Source organism: Nerophis ophidion, linkage group LG03, assembly GCF_033978795.1.
Source record: "Nerophis ophidion isolate RoL-2023_Sa linkage group LG03, RoL_Noph_v1.0, whole genome shotgun sequence".
NCBI lineage: Eukaryota > Metazoa > Chordata > Actinopteri > Syngnathiformes > Syngnathidae > Nerophis > Nerophis ophidion.
The window spans coordinates 48,824,247-48,843,236 of NC_084613.1; the positions used below are offsets into that span (position 1 = coordinate 48,824,247).

The following is an 18,990-nucleotide window of genomic DNA, read 5'->3' on the forward strand; positions in this document are numbered from 1 at the left end:
ATGTATGCATATGTGTAGAAAAATACACAGACCATTTACCATGTTGAACCAACTTGACTAACAGTTGTAGGAACTTAATAAAATATGTTAGTCCATCTTATTTTAAAGTTGCCTCAACAAATATTTTTAAGTTAATCTTACATCAGACTAGGGTTGTACGGTATACCGTTATTAGTATAGTGCCGCGATACTAGTGAATCATTTAAGGTACTATACCACCTCTGAAACATACCGGTCCTGCACGTCATGTCATTGTTGGTTTTACGAGCAGAGGAGCATGCTCAGGAGCATACACAGGGAGTACTTAAAAGCAGACACAGTGTATAGACAGAAAAGAGAGAACAGACACATTTTGGCTTAAAAACTAACGATAAAGGTGAAGTTATAACACTGAAACACCCTCAGGAAAAGGAGCTTCAAGACAGGGCTTGCTAGCTTGTCTCCATGGCGATAAATAAAGTGGGTTTCTTACAAGTATCATCCCTGCAGGACGAGGAATAGCTAAACATGGCATCGGCATCAAAATGTAAACAAACACCATTGGTGGATCTACACCTGACATCCACTGTGATGATATCAAGTACAGGCACGTATATAGTTGATACTACCATGATTACGTTATTTTTTGGGATCACAACATCTTGTTTCGTTTTTTTTTTTTTATGTATATTATGTTTATAAAGTCAGTAAATATGTCCCTTGACACATGAGGACTTTGAATATGACCAATGTATGATCCTGTAACTACTTGGTATCGGATTGATACCCAAAATTTGTGGTATCATCCAAAACTAATGTAAAGTATAAAACAACAGAAGAATAAGTGATTATTACATTTTAACAGAAGTGTAGACAGAATATGTTAAAAAAGAAAGTAAGCAGATATTAAAAGTAAATGAACCAGTAGATTAATAATTAACTTTCTACCACTTGTATTTAATAATGTTGACAAAATAATGAATGAATGATAAATGATACAATATGTTACCGCATATGTCAGCAGACTAATTAGGAGTCTTTGTTTGAGACAAGTTGTCTAGTATTTTCACTATTTTATTTAAGGACCTAACTGCAATAAGACATATGTTTAATGTACCATAAGATTTTCTGTTAAAATAGAGCCAACAATGCAAGTTCCGAAAAGTATCCAAATAATTTTAGTACTGGTACCAGTACCAAAATATTGGTATCGTTACAACACTACATCAGAGTGAAAGTCAACTCATGTTTTCAGGTGTAACGTACCTACAGTGTTAAGTGTTAATTGAGTTAAGTTAAGTGACTGAGATTCTGTTCAGTGTACAAACCTGAACAGAATTAGGGTTGTAGAAAATAAATAGATGGGTAGAAAACAAGCATACCTAATGAAGTGTTACAGTTTTTTCCCAATCATTGCATTTCCAGTCACTGCCTGGAAGATTCCTGTTGCTGTCACTTAGTGATGGGATCAGCATTTCTTTGGACTGTACCGAATCCCTAGAATCAGTTCTTTAAATTGATTAGTTCAAAAAATGTGTTCACCGAATCACTTCTGCAGTTACAGCTTCCCCAGCGGCAGATCTCGGTGTGTGTCAGTTTGCGAACGACACAAGCCCTCAGCACCCAATGAACGACGCGCACAGTGACTGAACGAAAGCCTCAATGGGACGTCCTCCTCCGCGACACAGTCAGTTCTCTGTGTCAGTAGGTTCGCGAATCGCGAGTCCTGATTCTGAATGAGTGAGTGAGTGCGGCCCGAACGGGATTCACATCCTCAGCGACAACCAGTCAGTTCTTGTAGGTTCGTGAAGCGAATCTGAATCATTCAGCTACAGTTCTGTGGGCCAGAGGGCGACAGACGTGAATCGCTCTCTGCAAAAACAAATATTAAATTAAGAAACCCTTAACAAATGCCAACATAAAAACTAAATGTTCTGTAGCGAAGAAAATGTAGACTTGAATATGCAAACAAAAAGAAAATAAATACCTTCAAAATAAAACAAATAAATTAAGAGCCAGAAATGCCAACATAAAGACTAAATGTTCTTTAGCCTACGTTTAAAAAAATAACAAAGAAAATATCAACTTAAATGTGCAAACAAAAAGAAAATAAATAGGCTACCCTAAATAAAACAAAACAGAAATGCCAACATAAAAACAAAAATTTTGGTAGCTTACATTTAAAAATAAAAAAATGTAAATATCAACTTAGATATGCAATACAAATGTTATATGATGAGATAATGGGGACGGGGCGTGTGTGAATGAATGGAGAACGAATGCCAATGGCATGAAACATATATATATATATATCAATCAATCAATCAATCAATGTTTACTTATATAGCCCTAAATCACTAGTGTCTCAAAGGGCTGCACAAACCACCACGACATCCTCGGTAGGAAAACTCACACCCAGTGGGACATCGGTGACAATAATGACCCAGTGGGACGTCGGTGACAATGATGACTATGAGAACCTTAGAGAGGAGGAAAGCAATGGATGTCGAGCGGATTCAACATGATACTGTGAAAGTTCAATCCACAATGGATACAACACAGTCGCGAGAGTCCAGTCCAAAGAGGATCCAAGACACAGCAGCGGGAGTCCCGTTCACAGCGGAGCCAGCAGGAAACCATCCCAAGCGTAGGCGGACCAGCAGCGCAGAGATGTCCCCAGCCGATACACAGGCGAGCAGTACATGGCCACCGGATCGGACCGGACCCCCTCCACACGGGAGAGTGGGACATAGAAGAAAAAGAAAAGAAACGGCAGATCAACTGGTCTAAAAAGGGAGTCTATTTAAAGGCTAGAGTATACAAATGAGTTTTAAGGTCAGACTTAAATGCTTCTACTGAGGTGGCATCGCGAACTGTTACCGGGAGGGCATTCCAGAGTACTGGAGCCCGAACGGAAAATGCTCTATAGCCCGCAGACTTTTTTTGGGCTTTGGGAATCACTAATAAGCCGGAGTCCTTTGAACGCAGATTTCTTGCCGGGACATATGGTACAATACAATCGGCAAGATAAGATGGAGCTAGACCGTGTAGTATTTTATACGTAAGTAGTAAAACCTTAAAGTCACATCTTAAGTGCACAGGAAGCCAGTGCAGGTGAGCCAGTACAGGCGTAATGTGATCAAACTTTCTTGTTCTTGTCAAAAGTCTAGCAGCCGCATTTTGTACCAACTGTAATCTTTTAATGCTAGACATGGGGAGACCCGAAAATAATATGTTACAGTAGTCGAGGCGAGACGTAACAAACGCATGGATAATGATCTCAGCGTCTTTAGTGGACAGAATGGAGCGAATTTTAGCGATATTACGGAGATGAAAGAAGGCCGTTTTAGTAACGCTTTTAATGTGTGCCTCAAAGGAGAGAGTTGGGTCGAAGATAACACCCAGATTCTTTACCGTGTCGCCTTGTTTAATTGTTTGGTTGTCAAATGTTAGAGTTGTATTATTAAATAGAGTTCGGTGTCTAGCAGGACCGATAATCAGCATTTCCGTTTTTTTGGCGTTGAGTTGCAAAAAGTTAGCGGACATCCATTGTTTAATTTCATTAAGACATGCCTCCAGCTGACTACAATCCGGCGTGTTGGTCAGCTTTAGGGGCATGTAGAGTTGGGTGTCATCAGCATAACAGTGAAAGCTAATACCGTATTTGCGTATGATGTCACCTAGCGGCAGCATGTAGATGCTGAAGAGTGCAGGGCCAAGGACCGAACCCTGGGGAACTCCACACGTTACCTTAACGTAGTCCGAGGTCACATTGTTATGGGAGACACACTGCATCCTATCAGTAAGATAAGAGTTAAACCAAGACAGGGCTAAGTCTGACATACCAATTCGTGTTTTGATACGTTCTAATAAAATGTTATGATCGACGGTATCGAAAGCAGCGCTAAGATCGAGGAGCAGCAACATAGATGACGCATCAGAATCCATCGTTAGCAATAGATCATTAGTCATTTTTGCGAGGGCTGTCTCCGTGGAGTGATTTGCCCTGAAACCGGATTGAAAGGTTTCACATAGATTGTTAGACGCTAAGTGTTCATTTAACTGCTCCGCAACAATTTTTTCAAGGATTTTTGAAATAAAGGGAAGGTGAGACACCGGTCGGTAATTTACCATGAGGTCAGGATCGAGGTTAGGTCTTTTAAGAAGAGGATGAATAACCGCTTTTTTGAATGCTAGGGGAACAGTGCCCGAGGAGAGTGATAAGTTTATAATATTTAGCACTGATGGACCTAATAATACAAAGAGCTCCTTGATCAGTTTCCCAGGAAGAGGGTCAAGTAAACATGTTGTCTGTTTTATTCCATTTACACGTTGTAACAATTCCTCTAATGTTATTTCCTCAAAACGAGAGAAAGTATTTTGGAGGGTAGTATCCGCCGTATATACAATCGTGTCAGTGTTGATAGAACCCCGTTGTAGCTGGGACGCATTGTCTTTAATCTCCTTTCTAATGACTTCAATTTTCTTACTAAAGAATTGCATAAAGTCATCAGCTGAGTGGGTGGAGCTACTGGAAGGAGTCCCTTGTTGGGTTAGCGATGCTACCGTACTAAACAAAAATTTAGGATCGTTTTTATTACGGTGGATGAGATTTGAGTAATATTTAGCTTTAGCTAAGGTAAGCATGCGTTTATAAGTTATTAAACCATCACTCCATGCTTGATGGTGCACCTCAAGTTTAGTCGTGCGCCATTTGCGTTCCAGCTTTCTACATAATAATTTCTGAGCTCTAGTTTCTTCTGTAAACCACGGGGTGCGCTTTTTTGGAGCCTTTTTTAACTTTAGCGGTGCTATGTTATCAATGGTTTCGCGCAGGGCGTCGTTAAAGTTGTTAGTGAGGTTATCAATAGAGCCCACATACTTTGGGAATGGTGCCATTACCGAGGGCAGTAGGTCAGCAAGAGTTGTCGTTGTGGCTGTATTAATGTTGCGGCTGCTATAGCAGTTATTATTATTATTATTAGTTTGACGAACATGCGTCATATATATATATATATATATATATATATATATATATATATATATATATATATATCTTTATTGGATTATCCAGAGAATAGTGCTCGATACCGTGGTAGAGATGAAGTAGTCTTGTGATTTTTCCCACACCTATATATATATATATATATATATATATATAGATATATATATATATTCCCGCGACGGGATAAATAAAAGTGGGAAATAAAAAAAATAGTAATAGCCTTCTAAAATGCTTGCAATCAACAGTTATATACTGTAAATAGGCCTCATTTGTTTAGTGCAAAAACAAATATTAAATTAAGAGACCCTTAACAAATGCCAACATAAAAACTAAATGTTCTGTAGCAAAGAAAATGTACACTTAAAATGAATACCTTCAAAATAAAACAAAGAAATTAAGAGTCAGAAATGCCAACAAATATGAGAGCGTTGTAGTTCACTGAGTGATTCATGTCGTTAATCCGCGGTGAACGAATCGTTCGCTCAGTCCCTCCCCCGCCCCCATGATGAGTAGCTGGCTGCGTCGAGGATTCAGTGAGTCACAGAATGCGCCGGTTCCACTCATACCGGCATGGTCGCGGCGGAGCTCAACTGAACTGAGAAAGGAACGAATCAGTTCATGAAGTGATTCGGTTCAGTATGTACACTCAAAAGATTCGTTCGCGAACAACACAACACTACTGTCACTCTGGATGAACTTTATCTCACTCCACAGCAGTATCAGTGCACGTGCCCTTGCTCTTAAAGAAGTGTTAGGACAAAGCATTGTGAGTGAAGAAGCTAAAAGGGGGAAAAAAGAATCACAAGAGAGAAAGGGGAGGAATGAGTGTATAGAGAACGAGAAAGCTAGGCGGTGGAGAAAGTGATAAAGAATAACAAGTGCGGAACTATTAAAATGTCTTTAGGGGGGATAAAAGCTTCCAAGTCATTTTCCGACACAAGAGGAAGGGGGACTGGTTGGGGAAAAAAAACACATTAGCTGAACGGGGTTTTCAAACGGGCAGACACAGTACTGCTGGTTTTCACCTTGCAAAAAATTAATGCACGGGCGATGTTTTGTGTGTTTAAAAAAAGCTCAGAAAGCGAGCAACGGCACTTTCATCTCACTCTTCCTTTAGTGTGTTTGTGATCTCAACTGTGGAGGATTTCACTGCAGCGCTTTTGAAATCACGTCCCTGTTCCCCTCTATACATTTTTTTCCTTCCTCTCTGCCACTCTGTATATTGTGTGTGTGTGCAAGTGTGTGTGCATGCATGTCTGGCTAATAGCGGCAGCTACAGAGAACAGAGATGCAGCGATAGGAATGGAAAGGCTTGCAGTAAAGCACTGAGGGCCAAACACATCCACAATGTGACAGCAGGGACACATTCACCCTGGGAGAGTGAGAAAGGGCACGTGGATTTGTCCCACTGAGACACAGCATAGAACTCTCAGAATGGACACACACACTAACACTATAGAGACTATGCCTCGTGTGCATGATATTTTTTTTTTTTGCAGCACAGGCACTGTGGAAATAAATTACATAGTTGACCCCATTGTGATAAGAATAAATGTTCCCTCTAATCCATTTAAATGGTTCCTCTTAATTTTAAATTCACTTGCAAGAATTTTACATTTAGCATCTCATCAAAAGCAACCGTCTTTACTAGATCATCATACATCAGTCTACATCATTCCATTCCTTTTTTTTATTTTCTCACGACAGCTCCTCCTTGTGGATAATTGGACTGCCAGCAGAGGGATTTCAACTACGCAGAAGTGTAAGGTAGGGTGGAGAAAAAAGAAGATTTAATGAGTCACATTAATAGTCCCCAGGAATGTATTTTGTTGACACATCCATTCAGGATGTTTACTTTTTAATGTAACTCTACATTATATTTTCAGTGCATCTGAAAAGTATTCCCAGAGCTTCACTTTTTCCATATTTTGTTATGTTACAGCCTCGTTCCAAAATAAATAGATACATTTTTGTCTTCAAAATTCTACAGACCATAATGACAATGTATTTCTTGTTTTGTTTTTTATTTGCAAATTTATTGAAAATATCTAAATCAAATGTTCATTAGTAATCACAGCCTTTGCTCAATACTTTGTTGTTGCACCTATAGCAGCAATTACAGCCTCAAGTCTTTTGCCACAAGCTTGGCCCACCTATCTTTAGGCAGCTTCGCTCACTCCTCTTTGCAACACCTCTCTAGCTCCATCAGATTGGATGGGAAGCGTTGGTTTTCAACCAGGATGTCTCTGTATGTGGCTGCATTCATCCTAGTCTAGTCAAGGAGGTGACAAAAAATCAGATGGTCTGTGGAGAGAGGAGAATCTTCCAAAAGGACAACCATATCTGCAGCAATTCACTAATCGGGCCTCTATGGTAGAGTGCCAGGACAAACGCCATTTCTTAGTAAAACGTTTGCCAAAATGCACCTAAAAGACTCTTAGGCTATAAAAAAAGAAAATTCTCTGGTCTAGTCAGAGAAAGTTTGAACTATTTGGCATGAATGCCAGGCATCATGTTTTGAGGAAACCAGACAACGCTCATCGCCAGGCCAATACCATTCCTACAGTGAAGCATGGTGGTGGCAGCATCATGCTGTGGGAATGTTTTTCAGCGGCAGGAACTGGGAGAGTAGACAGGATAGAAATGTACAGAGACATCCTGGATGAAAACCAACGCCTCCTATCCAAACTGATGGAGCTTGAGAGGTGCTGCCAAGAGGAATGGGCAACACTGCCCAAAGATAGGTGTGCCAAGCGTATGGCATCGTATTCAAAAATCAATCAATCAATGTTTACTTATATAGCCCTAAATCACTAGTGTCTCAAAGGGCTGCACAAACCACTACGACATCCTCGGTAGGCCCACATAAGGGCAAGGAAAACTGACACCCAGTGGGACGTCGGTGACAATGATGACTATGAGAACCTTGGAGAGGAGGAAAGCAATGGATGTCGAGCGGGCCTAACATGATACTGTGAAAGTTCAATCCATAATGGATCCAACACAGTTGCGAGAGTCCAGTCCAAAGCGGATCCAACACAGCAGCGAGAGTCCCGTTCACAGCGGAGCCAGCAGGAAAACATCCCAAGCGGAGGCGGATCAGCAGCGCAGAGATGTCCCCAGCCGATACACAGGCGAGCAGTACATGGCCACCGGATCGGACCGGACTCCCTCCACAAAGGAGAGTGGAACATAGGAGAAAAAGAAAAGAAACGGCAGATCAACTGGTCTAAAAAGGGAGTCTATTTAAAGGCTAGAGTATACAAATGAGTTTTAAGGTGAGACTTAAGTGCTTCTACTGAGGTGGCATCTGAAACTTTTACCGGGAGGGCATTCCAGAGTACTGGAGCCCGAAATGAAAACGCTCTATAGCCCACAGACTTTTTTGGGGCTTTGAGAATCACTAATAAGCCGGAGTCCTTTGAACGCAGATTTCTTGCCGGGACATATGGTACAATACAATCGGCAAGATAGGATGGAGCTAGACCGTGTAGTATTTTATACGTAAGTAGTAAAACCTTAAAGTCACATCTTAAGTGCACAGGAAGCTAGTGCAGGTGAGCCAGTACAGGCGTAATGTGATCAAACTTTCTTGTTCTTGTCAAAAGTCTAGCAGCCGCATTTTGTACCAACTGTAATAATTTAATGCTACACATGGGGAGACCCGAAAATAATACGTTACAGTAACCGAAACGAGACGTAACAAACGCATGGATAATGATCTCAGCGTCTTTAGTGGACAGAATGGAGCGAATTTTAGCGATATTACGGAGATGAAAGAAGGCCGTTTTAGTAACGCTTTTAATGTGTGACTCAAAGGAGAGAGTTGTGTCAAAGATAACACCCAGATTCTTTACCGTGTCGCTTTGTTTAATTGTTTGGTTGTCAAATGTTAGAGTTGTATCATTAAATAGAGGTCGGTGTCTAGCAGGACCGATAATCAGCATTTCCGTTTTTTTGGCATTGAGTTGCAAAAAGTTAGCGGACATCCATTGTTTAATTTCATTAAGACACGCCTCCAGCTGACTACAATCCGGCGTGTTGGTCAGCTTTAGGGGCATGTAGAGTTGGGTGTCATCAGCATAACAGTGAAAGCTAATACCGTATTTGCGTATGATGTCACCTAGCGGCAGCATGTAGATGCTGAAGAGTGCAGGGCCAAGGACCGAACCCTGGGGAACTCCACACGTTACCTTAACGTAGTCCGAGGTCACATTGTTATGGGAGACGCACTGCATCCTATCAGTAAGATAAGAGTTAAACCAAGACAGGGCTAAGTCTGACATACCAATTCGTGTTTTGATACGTTCTAATAAAATATTATGATCGACGGTATCGAAAGCAGCGCTAAGATCGAGGAGCAGCAACATAGATGACGCATCAGAATCCATCGTTAGCAATAGATCATTAACGTGGAGTGATTTGCCCTGAAACCGGATTGAAAGGTTTCACATAGATTGTTAGACGCTAAGTGTTCATTTAAGTGCTCCGCAACAATTTTTTCGAGGATTTTTGAAATAAAGAGAAGGTGAGACACCGGTCCGTAGTTTACCATGAGGTCAGGATAGAGGTTAGGTCTTTTAAGAAGAGGATGAATAACCGCTTTTTTGAATGCCAAGGGAACAGTGCCCGAGGAAAGGGATAAGTTTATAATAGTTAGCACTGATGGACCTAATAATACAATGAGCTCCTTGATCAGTTTCCCAGGAAGTGGGTCAAGTAAACATGTTGTTTGTTTTATTCCATTTACACGTTGTAACAATTCCTCTAATGTTATTTCCTCAAAACAAGAGAAACTATTTTGGAGGGCAGTATCCGCCGTATATACAATTGTGTCAGTGTTAATAGAATCCAGTTGTAGCTGGGACGCATTGTCTTTAATCTCCTTTCTAATGACTTCAGTTTTCTTACTAAAGAATTGCATAAAGTCATCAGCTGAGTGGGGGGAGCTACTGGAAAGAGTCCCTTGTTGGGTTAGCGATGCTACCGTACTAAACAAAAATTTAGGATAGTTTTTATTACGGTGGATGAGATTTGAGTAATATTTAGCTTTAGCTAAGGTAAGCATGCGTTTATAAGTTATTAAACCATCACTCCATGCTTGATGGTGCACCTCAAGTTTAGTCGTGCGCCATTTGCGTTCCAGCTTTCTATATAATAATTTCTGAGCTCCAGTTTCTTCTGTAAACCACGGGGTACGCTTTTTTGGAGCCTTTTTTAACTTTAGCGGTGCTATGTTATCAATGGTTTCGCGCAGGGCGTCGTTAAAGTTGTTAGTGAGGTTATCAATAGAGCCCACATACTTTGGGAATGGTGCCATTACGGAGGGCAGTAGGTCAGCAAGAGTTGTCGTTGTGGCCGTATTAATGTTACGGCTGCTATAGCAGTTATTATTATGATTAGTTTGCCGAACATGCGTCTGAACCTAGAATTTTATAAGGTAATGATCGGACAATACTTTAGTATACGGGAGTATCGTAACTTTGGAAACGGTGATACCCCTGACAAGCACTAGGTCTATCGTATTACCGTTGTGATGCGAGGGTTCATTTATTATTTGTGTGAGACCACACCTATCAATTATAGTCTGGAGCGCTACGCACGGTGGGTCCGATGGGGGATTCATATGGATATTAAAGTCCCCCATTATGATTATATTATCGGCGTATGTCACTAGATCAGCAACGAACTCTGAGAATTCATTGATAAAGTCCAAATAGGGCCCTGGGGGGCGGTAGATAACAGCCAGGTGTAGAGGCAGCGGTGTGACAGACCTCATAGTAAGCACCTCAAACGATTTATATTTATTATTTATGTTAGGACTAAGGTTAAAGTTTTCGTTGTATATTAGTGCGACCCCCCACCCCTTTTAAGAGGACGGGCAATATGCGCATGTGTAAAGTTAGGAGAACATGCCTCGTTTAGCGCAAAAAAGTTGTTTGGTTTAAGCCAGGTTTCGCTGAGACCGATGACGTTAAGATTGTTGTCTCTGATGATATCATTAACTAACAACGTTTTGGGAGACAATGATCTTATGTTTAAAAAACCTATATTATAGGTACTGGGCTGTTTTCGGGAATTTTTGATCAAATTATCCGTAGTAGCAATATTAATCATGTGTTTATTATGCCCAGTGCATTTAGTATAATTACGACCATATCTAGGAATTGATACGACGGGAATTTTCCGATTGCTTGTTTGTTGCTTTGATAAACTGCTCGCATCATAGTTAGCCACCTCAGTAAAACACATGTCCAACTCTGAAACACTCAAAGCAGAAAAAACTTGTTGTAATTTAACTGACTCCTTACCCAGACCAGTAGTCTCGCATCTTCCATTTAAATCCGGCTTCAGGATGGAGGGAAGTGGTGTTCTGTGGGGATTAGCCTTCTGCTTTGTTTTTAGCCCCGCTCGGCATCCGCGTTTCCGATCACACCGCTGGCGTCTGCTCCGTAGACGACCCCCACTGCTACTATACTCCCCTGCTTCACAGGCCGCTGGATGTAGCCGTCGAAGTATTCCCGTGCTAGTTAGCATGTCTAGCAAGCACGCATCTATCAGTCCAAAACGGCCCGATATGTCCACATCCAGAAGTGTCTGGCGGTCGTACGTGATCACGGAGTGACCACGATGTGAGCCAGCCATAAAGTTTGTAGAATTGTCCGGTATTTCTGCCAAATGTTCCATATTTAGCAGGAGCTCCTGTATATGTATAAGAACAAAAAGACTTGAGGCTGTCATTGGTTCATCAACAAAGTATTGAGCAAAGACTGTGAATACATACATACATGTTTTTTTTAGATTTTCAAATTCAATAAATTTGCAAAAATAAATAAATAGATAACATATCTTTTCCTCTTATCTTTCTTCGTAAGTGATTTCCTCAGAGGAGTCCATTCAAATTCATGATGTGTTCTTAAGTGGCCAAATTGTTCCCACCTGATTATTCTTAAGTTGTTGCATGCCAAATTGTTAGCACATGCGTGTCCATCATCATTTGCATATAAACACCCTTTTATTTCCCCAATATGCATACTATATGTAAACACCCTTAATTCTGAAATTTGCATTGGTAAACACCCTTAATTTCCTATATAAGGGTGTAACACCATCCAAAGAACTGGGTTTCCCAGACGGACAGTGTGGATAAAAGCATATAAAACCATTATTTTGATCACTTAATTGACTATTGTTTTAGTTCTGGTCCATGATTACTTCAAAACTGCTATGGTTAACATTACGAACAAAAACACATTTTCCAGAATCCGTGCTCTTCTATCTCCTCTTCCATAGACATAGTCTGTGTTTTTGCATTGTCTGACCCTCCATGACAGTGTTACACATCACACACTTACAATTGCTGCCAGTGTCAGGAAGCATTCTTGGGAATATACGGTATTTTTCGGAGTATAAGTCGCACCGGAGTATAAGTCCCACCTGCCGAAAATGCATAATGAAGAAGTAAAAAAACATATATAAGTAGACACTGAAGTATAAGTCGCATTTTTTGTGGAAATTTTTCTGATAAAGGGTACGTTATATGACGCATAAATAACCAACTGACAAGGTGCCTGGTATGTTGACGTAACATATTATGGTAAGAGTCATTCAAATAACTATAACACATAGAACATGCTCTACGTTTACCAAACAATTTGTCACTCCTAATTGCTAAATCCAATGAAATCTTAGACGTCTAGTCTCTTACGTGAATGAGCTAAATAATATGATTTAATATTTTACGGTAATGTGTTAATAATTTCACACATGAGTCGCACCCCCGGCCAATCTATGAAAAAAAACTTATAGTCCGAAAAATACGGTACTTATACAAACCCCGTTTCCATATGAGTTGGGAAATTGTGTTAGATGTAAATACGGAATACAATGATTTGCAAATCCTTTTCAACCCATATTCAGTTAAATGCTCTACAAAGACAAAATATTTGATGTTCAAACTCAAACTTTTTTTTTTTTTTTTGTAAATAATAATTAACTTAGAATTTCATGGTTGCAACACGTGCCAAAGTAGTTGGGAAAGGGCATGTTCACCACTGTGTTACATCACCTTTTCTTTTAACAACACTCAATAAATGTTTGGGAACTGAGAAAACTAATTGTTGAAGCTTTGAAAGTGTAATTCTTTGTTTTATGTAGAGCTTCAGTCGTTCAACAGTCCGGGGTCTCCGCTGTTGTATTTTACGCTTCATAATGCGCCCCACATTTTCCATGGGAGACAGGTCTGGACTGCAGGGGGGCCAGGAAAGTACCCGCACTCTTTTTTTACGAAGCCACGCTGTTGTAACACGTGCTGAATGTGGCTTGGCATTTTCTTGCTGAAATAAGCAGGGGTGTCCATGAAAAAGACGGCGCTTAGATGGCAGCATATGTTGTTCCAAAACCTGTATGTACCTTTCAGCATTAATGGTGCCTTCACAGATGTGTAAGTAACCCATGACTTGGGCACTAATGCAACCCCATACCATCACAAATGCTGGCCTTTGAACTTTGCGTCGATAACAGTCTGGATGGTTCGCTTACCCTTTGGTCTAGATGACACGATGTCGAATATTTCCAAAAACAATTTGAAATGTGGACTCGTCAGACCACAGAACACTTGTCCACTTTGCATCAGTCCATCAGAGATGATCTCGGCCCCGGAGAAGCTGGCGGTGTTTCTGGATGTTGTTGATAAATGGCTTTCGCTTTGCATAGTAGAGCTTTAACTTGCACTTACAGATGTAGCAACAAACTGTATTTAGTGACCGTGGTTTTCTGAAGTGTTCCTGAGCCCATGTGGTGATATCCTTTAGACATTGATTTCGGTTTTTGATACAGTGCCGTCTGAATGATCGAAGGTCACGGTCATCCAATGTTGGTTTCCGGCCATGCCGCTTACGTGGAGTGATTTCTCCAGATTCTCTGAACCTTTTGATGATATTATAGACCGTAGATGTTGAAATCCCTAAATTTCATGTATTTGCACTTTGAGAAACGTTGTTCTTAAACTGTTTGACTATTTGCTCACGCAGTTGTGGACAAAGAGGTGTACCTTGCCCCATCCTTTCTTGTGAAAGACTAAGCATTTTTTGGGAAGCTGTTTTTATACCCAATAATGGCACCCACCTGTTCCCAATTAGCCTGCACACCTGTGGGATGTTCCAAATAAGTGTTTGATGAGCATCCCTCAACTTTATCAGTATTTATTGCCACCTTTCTTAACTTCTTTGTCACGTGTTGCTGGCATCAAATTCTAAAGTTTATGATTATTTGCAAAAAAATTTTTTTTATCAGTTTCTAACATCAAATATGTTGTTTTTGTAGCCTATTCAACTGAATATGGGCTGAAAATGATTTTCAAATCATTGTTTCCGTGTATATTTACATCTAACACAATTTCCCAACTCATATGGAAACGGGGTTTGTAATTGTAAGCCAAATGCTTGTAAAATATTTAAAATATTGTGTGTTTGCACAAAGATAATGAATAGGATGGAATGTGTAGTGATGTCATCCTATGTGTTCACTGTATATAGATTGTTTATGTACATAATATAAACATGATATAAATCCACGGGCCTACAATGGAATACTATTTGATGGACAGAAGAACAAACGTAATAGAAGGAAAAGAAAGTGAGAGTTGGCTGAATGAATGCCTTTTTCTGATGTTCTTAGCAGAGGTCCATATCTGGTTTTATCTCACAACCCTGCATGGCTACTCAACTCTGACAGGGAATATGCCCAGCATGCTAAGGACACACGCACGCCAGAGAGTGTGTCCACACATTATTCACTCGAAATGACTAAATGGCTGCGTCTCCATGCTCTTGAATGGTTGAATGGCCCTGAGACGTGACATTGAGAAGGCATTGTGAGGCTGTACGTGTGGCTGCAAGGGACGTCTGTGGGAGCTTCTTTCCAGATAGTGCTGTCATGTGTCACCAGGGAATTTGAAAGAGTTGGACTTCAGATGTCAACGTGCTCAAGTGTAAAAGTGGGTCTGTATGCTATGTTTGAAAATACCTCTCTTTAATATCAGAACAAAATCCAAGCACACAAAAGAAATGTGTGGATAAAAATGTTACATGCCTATATAAACTACCAATAAACTACCAAGTTGTCTCAGTAAGAGGCTTCCATTTTACGCTTGAACACATGCTGCAAATAAAATAAGTGCATCACGAATGCTGGTCTGACGATAAAGGTTCTTAAATAATACCATTTATTAATACAATGATATTATAAAATGAAGGCCTTACCTCAAAAAACATTACTCCATGCATATGAGCAAATAGATGCTAAAATATAGTCTTAACGCACGTTCCTAGCCTTCTCTGCCACGCCTTCTATTGTCACGTCCATTGAAGTTGTCCTTGTCTTCCACATGGGTCCGCTTGATGACTCCTTTGAACTTCCATCCATCCATTTTCTACCGTTTGAGCCTATCTCAGCTGCATTTGGGCAGTAGGCGGGTACTCCTTGGACAAGTCACCACCTCATCACAGGGCCAACACAGATAAACAGACAACATTCACACTCACATTCACACACAAGGACCAATTTAGTGTTGCCAATCAACCTATCCCCAGGTGCATGTCTTTGGAGGTGAGTGGAAGCCGGAGAGTACCCGGAGGGAACCCACGCAGTCACGGGGAGAACATGCAAACTCCATACAGAAATATCCTGGACCTTCATATTGTGATGTGCATGTACTAACCCCTGTTCAACCGTGCTGCCCCTCCTTTAAACTTGGGTAAGAAAAAAAAAATTGTTTCGACCAGGGTTCCATGCTGCTGATTCTGATACCAATCATCAATGAATGATATCAACCTATAGCAACATACCAATACCGATGTTTTAACTGTACCTTTTTAAATGTATTAAAGGTGAGTGCTATTTGCACTTCACAATTTAACAACATTAACACAATATTAACACTAGTCCTTTGTTTTAGCACTTCTTTGTAAATAAACACAAGCAGAAATTTACTATCTAATACTCATTTAAATCCTTTTGTTTTTTGGCCTTGAAGTCATCCTGTGTGCAGGGATTTGTATACCAGAATTTGTAAATATAAACAAAAATGTCAAAATAATAATTTTAAAGAAATTAAAATATTAATCTAATCACTGGAGTTGCAATCATATCTTGATACTACCTTTTGTATCGACGCCACACATTTATAGATCAATGTAATGTCGTGTATTGGCTGTGACAGTGCTGACACATTAAAGGTTTACCGTATTTCCTTGAATAGTCGCCGGGCATGTAATATGCGCCTGCCTTGAATTACTGCCGGGTCTAACTCGCTTCCCAAATTTATTAGCGCATGCTTACTTTTACCGACCGGGTCAAATTTGTGACGTCACGAGTGACGCTTCCCCTGTCGTCATTTTCAAAATGGCAGAGGAGTCTTTTTTGCTTTTACTATATGGAAACCAGGAGTCTTGTTCCACAGCCATACAGATCACACTGATGGTTGTGATATAAAACAACTTTAACACTCTTACTAATATGCGCCACACTGTGAACCCACACCAAACACATTTCGGGAAAATATCGGCTCTGTAACACATTATAAACGCAACATAAGAAGTACCCACAATGCCATGCATCCATGACTCTTGGCTATATTATACACTCCGCTAACACCAAACACCGCCCACCCCCCATCTCCGTGCGTCGGTGGAGGTGGGCGGGGTTGTATAATGTAGCCAAGAGTCATGGATGGATGGCATTGTGGGTAATTATTATGTTGCGTTTATAATGTGTTACTGAGCCGATGTTCTCCAGAAATGTGTTTGGTGTGGGTTCACAGAGTGCGGCTCATATTAGTAAGTGAGTGTTAAAGTTGTTTTATATCACAACCATCAGTGTAAAAGGTATGGCTGTTGAGCAAGTATCTCGTATGAGAAGTAGCGAAATGCATGCATCTGGCTGGCACGCAGATAGCGTTGTGTAAAGGCGGTCACGATGACGTGTTGTAGAGCAGTGGTCCCCAACCACCGGGCCGCGGCCGCAGAAGAATTGTATATTATTTTTTTCTTTTTTATCACGCTCAATTTTTTACTGCATGCCATTGGTAAGCGCAGGGGTGAGAAGAGGTTTTAAAATTTAAGCGCCTTCTTACTTTTACCACATGCCTTGACTAGGCGCAGGAGTGAGAAGAGGTTTTAAATTAATCAGCGCCCAGGCGGGCGATTCAAGGAAATACGGTGTGTTATATTACCCTCTCTTTTAATCTTTGTTGTCAATACCTGCTTACTTTCTGCTGTCCAACTTCATAAACTTTACTAAGCAATTAAAATTTGGTATTGTTTCAGGCTAGCTTAGTGGATATCTTAACGATTAGCAGGCATGCTGCTTGTTGGCTCTCCGTATGTAACATGTTAAGCCTGGTTTTCCAGTGCTAATGGTACTTAATGATACATAAGATACTAAAAAAATACAGCTCATTTTTCACAAAGGAGGTAATTCTTTTTAGCCTAGGGGAGCATCTCCACACTGTGTATGGAGACACTTATACCCGCTTGCCAGCCGGGGGACTACAGCTTGAATATAGTGTCAGCCAGAGACAAAATTTGCAGGATGTTTTTGTAGACATGTTAGTTTATCAGCTGGGCATGTGGCATGAACGTGGGATGGGAGTAACATAACCCTCGCCTGATCCTTGTAGTTCGCTGAGCTCCACACAAGGATCTGGGACTTCTCTATAGGACAGGGGTCACCAACCTTTTTGAAACCAAGAGCTACTTCTTGGGTACTGATTAATGCGAAGGGCTACCAGTTTGATACACACTTAAATAAATTGCCAGAAATAATTTGCTCAATTTACCTTTAACTCTATGTTATTGTTAATAATTAATGATATTTATCTGTGTGGAAACACTGATCATCTTAATGATTTCTCACAATAAATATATATAGAAACAGATAAATTTCTGTCCGTCATTCCGTCATACATGTTTTTTCTTTCTACAGAAGGTTTTTTGCAGAGAATAAATGATGAAAAAAACTTAATGGAGCGGTTTAAAAGAGGATAAAAAATGAAAATTAAATTTTGAAACATAGTTTATCTTCAATTTCGACTCTTAAAAGTTCAAATTTCAACCGAAAAAAAGAAGAGAAAAATTAGCTAATTCGAATATTTTTGAAAAAAATAAAAAAATAAATTATGGAACATAATTAGCAATTTTTCCTGATTAAGATTATTTTTAGAATTTTGATTACATGTTTTAAATAGGTTAAAATCCAATCTGCACTTTGTTAAAATATATAACAAATTGGACCAAGCTATATTTCTAACAAAGACAAATCATTATTTCTTCTACATTTTCCAGAACAAAAATTTTAAAAGAAATTCAAAAGACTTTGAAATAAGATTTAAATTTGAATTCTACAGATTTTTTTAGATTTGCCAGAATATATATATATTTTTTTCATAATAAGTTTGAAGAAATATTTCACAAATATTCTACGTCGAAAAAACAGAAGCTAAAATGAAGAATTAAATGAAAAATATATGTATTATTCTTTACAATAAAAAAAATGAATTTACTTGAAAATTGATTTAAATTCTCAGGAAAGAAGAGGAAGGAATTTAAAAGGTAAAAGGTACATGTGTTTAAAAATCCTAAAATCATTTTCAAGGTTGTTTTTTTTCTCTAAAATTGTCTTTCTAAAAGTTATAAGAAGCAAAGTAAGAAAAAATAAATGGATTTATTTAAACAAGTGAAGACCAAGTCTTCAAAATATTTTCTTGGATTTTCAAATTCTGTTTGAGTTTTGTCCCTCTTAGAATTAAAAATATCGAGCAAAGCGAGACCAGCTTGCTCGTAAATAAATACAATTTAAAAAATAGAGGCAGCTCACTGGTAAGTGCTGCTATTTGAGCTATTTTTAGAACAGGCCAGCGGGCAACTCATCTGGTCCTTACGGGCGACCTGGTGCCCGCTGGCACCGCGTTGGTGACCCCTGCTATAGGAGATGTATTTCAGAAGGCG

General features: G+C 39.7%; 1 protein-coding gene across 3 annotated transcripts in view; it reads left to right on the top strand.

The window, feature by feature from the left end:
- arid1b (AT-rich interactive domain 1B) overlaps positions 1-18,990 on the top strand; it is a 594,747-nt gene that overhangs the window by 309,376 nt on the left and 266,381 nt on the right. For 2 of the 3 annotated variants that reach the window (XM_061895467.1, XM_061895469.1), the window contains one exon: positions 6,692-6,751. The exons of the other annotated variant lie outside the window; for it this stretch is intronic. In XM_061895467.1, coding sequence (XP_061751451.1) covers positions 6,692-6,751 — 60 coding nt within the window. The remainder of the gene's footprint in view (positions 1-6,691; positions 6,752-18,990) is intronic. 3 annotated transcript variants of the gene reach the window in all.